Source organism: Dunckerocampus dactyliophorus, chromosome 5 (assembly GCF_027744805.1).
Source record: "Dunckerocampus dactyliophorus isolate RoL2022-P2 chromosome 5, RoL_Ddac_1.1, whole genome shotgun sequence".
NCBI lineage: Eukaryota > Metazoa > Chordata > Actinopteri > Syngnathiformes > Syngnathidae > Dunckerocampus > Dunckerocampus dactyliophorus.
In genome coordinates this window covers 17286082-17293500 of record NC_072823.1, presented here as the reverse complement: position 1 = coordinate 17293500, position 7419 = coordinate 17286082, and the positions used below count along the sequence as shown (strand labels likewise).

The following is a 7419-nucleotide window of genomic DNA, read 5'->3' as shown; positions in this document are numbered from 1 at the left end:
TGTGTGTGAGCGTGTTATTCCAGGGGAAGTCCACACCGCAGCAGACTCTCCCAGCAGGGAGAGGGGACTATCCTATAACCCATCCTCTAAGGTAGCACAACCGTGTAGGATCAGAACCAAACTGCACTGACAAGCATCTCAACCAATGAGTGGGAAATCTTTCACTTCCCTTCTTTGGGGTCCAAATGTACAGCTGTCTGCTAACGGTACCCCTGTGTGTACTTGAAACGTCCACAACTCCTGCCAAATGGAAAAAAGATATTGTGGATTTGGACTGACCCGTGTCTGTGTGTACATATACCAGAGAGCCAAAGAAATCAATGTTTACTTAGAAATGAGCCAAGGGACAAAGGCCGCACACTCCTGTCTGCTAGACATGAGGCCAAGTCGTCCCACCCTTCAGCATTGGCTTTTGCCAATGGAAGGAAAAGGATAGTTTCCTTCGGTCATCAGCATACCTGACAACGCCGCCATGATTCTCGTGTACACATTACAGTAAGCAGGATACGTAGATGTTTTACTGAGCCTCTACAGCATTACATTGGACTATCACATCTGTTTCATTCGCAAATGGGGCTTTGATAATTCAATGAGACATTCGAAAAACATGCCTCAAAAAATCCCATCCATAGTATTGCCTTTAAAGTCAAAGCTTGGAGACTGGCATGATGCCATACAGAATTTGTTTGGTTGACATTATTGAGCTTTTCATGAAGCACAAATACAGCGGAACCTCCAAAGTTGTACAACTTCCTTCAACCTGAATCGCCAACGGTCATCTGTGATGCAAGATCACAGTGCTTTGGATACTTTGATTCATTTAGTCAGATTCCCTTAAAACGATGAGGTTCGAACAGATTGATGATGAACGTATTTACCCAAATATTAGAAAGCCCTGAGTTATTGCTGTTAATTCACAGTTCTCAGGTTGCATTGTGAGGTTAGAAGTGTGTTAACAGACGTCACAACCCGGTCGTTTTGCATGTGTGTAGATGTCGTTATACTCAAAGCATATAAAAAGACCCGGAATATAACGGAAATAACTGGAAGAATCTCCAATTTCTGTGTGTGTGTGTGTCTTTGAGTGAGGAAGAAAAGCTCTGACTAGTTTGGGGAAAAGTCTATTGCTTCCACCCATTAATCTTCATGTATAAATATCTGGCCTTCGAATGTAAGGTAACCTGTCTTTTTCAATGCTGTAACTAAAAAAAACTGTATGCGTTTTTCTGCAACTAGGAAATGTTAATCTCTCTCCAGTATCTATAGTATCTCCCTCTTTTTATCTACTGTATTTATCTATTGACCCCTCTATTGCTACACAGATGCTGAGGGCCCCTCCCACTGAACACGGGGCCCAATTAGAACTTAGCGGTCTGTCTCCTCTAGGGCCGAGCCTGCAGTCCAACTCTCACATACACAGACACAAGCTCACACACAAACACATACACATGCAGAGTGCACTGAGAGTTCAAGAGCGCTGCATTCAAGGGGAGTGGACACATTTAGGGGAAAGAATTCACTATATCATACCATCGGATCAGTTTTGCTAGAGTCGGGAAGGAGTGTCAACTGCTGCTGCTGTTGTATTTTTTTTCTTCCAAGAGGGGAGCAAGGAGAGCGGTGGTGTGTTCAAGTGCAGTGCTGGCATGTGTGGCATGTGAGAGCGAGCAGGTAAGATGCCACTTGAAGTGGGGGGATGACATAATTGTAAAGTACATTATACTGTGTATACAGCATGTATAAGAAGGTGCAGTCATGTAAGTGGGAATTAGTACTCAACCTCATAATGAGTCGCAGGTAGGCTTTTATAGGGTAAAATGTTTTTTTTTAATTCACTAATTCACAAGAAAGTTTGGGAAACCCTTCTTTAAAGGGTCAAATTGAATTATTTTTAATGCATGTTATTGCTGGACAGTCCACTTATTTCTGACATTTTTGGTGAATATTTCACAATGCACATTGAGGTTGTCTATAGAAATTGAGATGGTTGCATGAGAAGTCTGTGAGCATGTTTAGATTTTTTATTTTTATGAGCGTGGGCTGCATAGTGTCTGACTTCACTTTTAACACACATTTTTTCCCACCCCCTAAGATATATTGCTTATATTAACAGCATGTCAAATATTTTACTTTGCGAGTTGCGTGCAGGTGTTTAATATTTATATTGCTTACTGTGCAGTAGCTCGCAAAAGGAGAGCGAGTGAAAGATGTGTGTGGGTTTTGTCTAAAAAGGACCGGCTCTCCACTTTTAGTTCACTCCCAAAGCTTTTTCCAAGGAGCTTACACTTGAGTTGGGGGAAGTGGTGGTCGTGAGAGCAATGAAGACACTGGATTTCAAAGCGGATTTCTTTAGGTGAGTTTGAGCGGTTTTGATAGGATAACTCCAGGGTTACAGAAAGACAACTCCACTAATTACATCACTGAGGTCGTCCCCGGATAAAGACAGCGTTGTCTAAATGAGGAGGTGTTGAAAGGTAACAACATGCTTTGTAGATGCTATGTAGACTTTCTATTAGAGAAATGGGAAGCTGGTTATTATGATAAGCAATAATGTTCTTTCAGGTTTTTCACATGTCTGCACAGATCCATCATTATCCAGCATGGCAGCATCAATATGTGTCTGGCCTCCAGCACATTTCTTGTGACATGTTGAGGCCTTTACTTCCCACGTCAGGTTCTATGTATCCACCATGCGCACTGGTTATGCAGACAAGAGAAACGCAGCCAGGCCACATGTGCTGCAATTGTGAAGTTTGCACAGTCTACAGTGAAAAGGTGCCAGTTGCCTCCAGACAGACAGCCAGTCTGGGTTTGACTGCTCCTGTGGAAAGAATTGTTCAGCATACACCTTTCTAAGGCGCAGCACTATTCTTAATACTAGTTTTATACATTTCCCTGATCAACTATGGGAAAAATCAGCGAACAAGCAATTGTTTTTGTTAAATTGCTGCATTTCAGATGTTGAAAAAATTATTTCCCACATTGACACGTGTTGTTTTAACAATTTTACAAACTGTTCATTATTTGAGACGGAACCAACAGTACTTCTGGTGGCTGCAACAAGCAGCCAGCAGCCTGTTGGCTACTCGATTGTGACCTCCTTGGCTCGAATGTAAAATGACCCTCAGAAACTCTGGCTTGTCAGATATTGCTTGGAACGCTTTTTAAAAAATCATATATAAATTAAATGAGAGGGACAACAGACCAAGTTTACAAAAACATTAACTGTGTCGGACCAGATAAAGTTAACAAAAGGTATGAAAGCACGCTAACTTCACATAAAACAGTCAAACCTCAGTTTTCGCACGTCACAGTTTTCATATAATTACATTTTTGCGAACATTTTGACTCAGTTTTTGTACAATATCGCACATAAGAAACTTCAACGTCAATAAAAAATTCCATCCAATTTTTATTCCAATGATCATCTGACAAAATGCAACGCTGACATCGCCAAGAAAGCACGAGACTTGAGAAAGCAGGGAAAGATACAAAGCAGTTGGAGCCCCAACTGTAAAATATAGGCTACTTAAGGTAAATGGAGGACCAGTAGAAGCAAAAGTGCTTGTTGTCAAAGATATCAATGATCTGGATACATACCAAATATTATATTACCATGACAACAAGGATAATGGACGATACAACCCACAAAGAAAGAACCATACAGTGAGAAGGATTACATTCAATAACATTTTGACATTTGTTATCATGGAAGTGGATCAGGACATCAACAGGGGAAAAAGGAAGAACTTTTTTTTTGTTCATGTTTTTTTGTCTATATGTGCCCTGCGATTGGCTGGCGACCAGTTCAGGGTGTACCCCGCCTGTTGCCCAAAGTCAGCTGGGATAGACTCCAGCATGCCCCCGCGACACTAATTAGGAGAAGCGGCATAGAAAATGGATGGATGGAAAAAAAATACTAATAATAATTATTATTATTGTAACTGCTTGTATGGAATAATAATGTAAATAGGGAATTAGTGCATGTTGACTACAGGAAGTGAACATATGTATTAGCAATTGATGGGATACGCAGAGGGGGTAGGATTAAATCAACTCTGCTTCTTCCTACTCCTTTTCAGACTTGTGAAATGGTGAATGGTAACATGAAGCATTCAATGTAAACTATATGCATGTTCGAAATAAATTAAACCATAACCATCCACTCGTCATTTATAATGATTTTGCATTAGTTTCTGCATGTAAAACTAGAATTATTTACTATTAAAAAGCATTTTTAGTGGCTGCAACTGACAATAATTTTTGTAGTTGATTAATCTAAAACTTGTTTTGAGTGTGCATGTGGACAAAAGAGCCAAAACTCATGCAAAAATATCGATTAGAATGGGAAAAGGACAATAGAAGTTTGTATCATATCATCAGAAGACAGTAGTCCTCTTGAGAGGTGCGGTTGCAAAGCTTCCATGGGTGCACTGTGCTTTCCTCAGGCTATCGGGAGACAAGTGAGAGCACTTAGAGCTGTCACATACTGCTTTCATGCCCCGTTGCTCCCATCTGCCCACCTTAGGGCAAGATTAGGTTACGCACATATGCTCATACATGCACAGCGATACAAATTCATCGCTGTGTGAATGGTCGGGTCACGGCCTATTCAGCAAGTGTAGAGTTACTTGTTTTGTTGTCCCTTGTCGACAAACCCTGCTGGCATTTTTTATCTCTAACTTGTTCTTGTTCTTTTTAACTTGTTTTGAAAGCAACTTTGTTTCCAGTTTGTTTCATCCCGCCTTCATCTCCGCTCTTGATCCGGTAATGATTCTCCTCCTGCTTCCCTGCCATACTTCCATTCAACCCTGCAGATATTGGTTGAGCTCTGTCTCACTTTCATATCAAGCCCGCCTCTCGTGGACAAAGAGTTATGGATTAAGCCGCCACATGTTATGCTATATGATTGCTAACAAAAGCCACACTCTGGTTTTGGTGTGTTTGGTTTCCACACCAACAGTTGCCTGAAGTCTTCATTGTTTTGTAAGAGAGAGAAGGATGAAATGTAGACAGACTGGAGCTTGGGGTTGGAATTCTATCCGTCTTCATTGGTTGTGCCTAGAGACATTATTTTCACCTCCAAACCAGAAGGAACTCTACTGGAACGCCCTCTCATGGGGGCATTGCATTCTTTGATTTTCTACAGAGATTGTTCTGTGTGGTCTTTTATACTTAAAAAAAAAAAAAAAGTGATGTCATGAGTGTGTTTAGTGAATACAAATCAGTGCTACAAAGACCGGGCTTCATGAATCAAAATCTTTGATTATAGGCTGTGTGCGATACAGCCTCATTTCATGGTCAAACATACTGTGGAATTATGATATATAGGTTTTATTAGATGATAAACAGCTGTGGGAAATTTAGACTTCCTTTAATGTTCCAGACTATGGAAAGGTATCAGATTACCTTATCTTCTACACTTGCTACACTACATTTACCACACTTTCATTCGTTCTTCAAGCTAACAACTTCAAACATTTACATATTGTAATTAAAGGCTTATTTTGTATGTTTGGGGGAAAGAAACACACAAATGCCATGTAATCACAAAGATATGCACGCAGACAGGTTATTTAATCAGACAAAGTTATGTTTGCGGTTAACAACTAACCAACTAGACTGTGGTCATCTATGTTGATATTTCAGCCTGAGTAAACAAATCTGAGCAATTGGTGTTACATATGCTGCCAAAAAAATGAAAACAGTACAGCATCACGTCATAAATAGAAGTCGTCAGTGGTTCTCAATTATTTCATTATAATAAACCACTGTATGAGTTTCTGGCACCGGCAGTGTGCATACAATCACCAATGATCAAAAATGTTGTTATATTTTTTTATTATTTATTTATATTTAATAATAATTAAATAATAAAATGAACATAACATCTGAAACAATAATTTCCAAGTTAAGTTTATTCACTCAATTTGTAACATTTAAATAAGGTTCCTCAGTCTGTGTGATTCTCCAAACTGAGAGAAACGATTGTGAATTATTCCGATGGATGTGCGTTTTTACAAGGTTAACACAGTAACATTCGAAACGTTTTAAAGCTGTGAACTTTGGTCACTTCTCAGCTCCATCAACTTATTCCTTTTTGAAAAGGTATGTAACTTTTTTAACATTTGTTTTTATTTTGGTGCAAAATTTGCAGCAATATTGCTCATATGGGTCTCATTTGCAAGTATACATTTACGTTCAGTTTGTCCCTGGTGTGTTGCTGTAGTCAGGAAGTAGCTATTGCCATTGAGACGTGCAATGTGGCAGACCTGTCTTTTGTTGAGCTGTAGAAAATGTTGTTTGCAAAACCAGCATGTAAACCGCTAATGCTAATTGTTTGCGCTTATATGGGATGTACAGCTCACTAGCAAGCAACGCGTCAGATCCATCTTTCTGGTAGCAAGTAATGTCCGTGTTAATGTTAAAAACAGGACAAATTCCCGTGTATAAATGGTCTTTTACTTGCATAGTGCTTTTCCACATCAAAGGTACTCAAAGCGCTTGGACACCTGCAGTTTGGGAGACAAGTGAGGAAACGGTAGCTCTTTCTTTGGCAGGAGCCAATCACGAGCTATCAGTGCACTCACAACAAGCTTGTCAAACCACTGGAATTGCAGGGTGTCATTATATATATATCAGTATAACAATATAACAGTCTGGCTTATGGTGTCATCTTACTAAGAACACTAAACTCATCACGCAGAAACTTAACACTCAAATGGTATACCTAATAAATAAACAATCATGCATCGATGCAAGTTTAAAAGGGGAAAAACTCTTTTAAAGTTTTTCTATAATGCATTGCATCTGTGCAACAAATTCATTGGGGTGCTACAAAAACGTCAGCCTCCCTCTGGGCGCTGGGTTCCTGTGGCTCGCTCTGGTGGACAGAGGCAGCATTGCAGCCCCATCCATCCATTTTCTACGCTGCTTGTCCTCCAATTAAATGCTTTGTTCAAACAAAATGCATTATGGAAAAACTTTGAATTTTTTTTTTCATTTTAAACTGATATTGGTACATGTTGATATATTTATTAGTTATACCTTTCGAGTGTTAAGTTGCTGTGGGATAAGTTTAGTGTTGTTTGTAAGTTGACACCGTGAGTCAGACTGTTATATTGAGTAATGACCTCCTGCAATTTCCAATGGGTTGACATGATGGCCGTGAGTTTTTTCATAGCTCATGATTGACTCCTGTCTAACGAAGAGCTGCCTCGTCCTCGGACTCGCGTGCGCCATAATATGTCATTTTATGACGTGGACACGTGAGGCTTATATACACTGTATGTACAAATCTAATTTTTCCTCTAAATTTAGTGGGTGCAGCTTAAACACTGGTGCGGATCATACACCAGAATTTACGGTGCTGGATAGACGACGTCGACATTAATGGCTAAATTATCGCAGTAAATCTAA

General features: G+C 39.8%; 1 protein-coding gene across 2 annotated transcripts in view; it reads left to right on the top strand.

Annotated features, from left to right (window-relative positions):
* The first annotated feature begins 1418 nt into the window (after positions 1-1418).
* sema3d (sema domain, immunoglobulin domain (Ig), short basic domain, secreted, (semaphorin) 3D) overlaps positions 1419-7419 on the top strand; it is a 39681-nt gene continuing 33680 nt past the window's right edge. Inside the window, exon 1 of one of the 2 annotated variants that reach the window (XM_054777062.1) lies at positions 1419-1671. Coding sequence is in view for 1 of the 2 variants with exons in the window: in XM_054777060.1 (XP_054633035.1) it covers positions 2319-2353 (35 nt within the window). In the remaining variant the exon portion in view is untranslated. Of the gene's footprint in view, positions 1672-2274; positions 2354-7419 lie in introns of those variants that run through there. The other variant, XM_054777060.1, reaches the window with a different exon arrangement.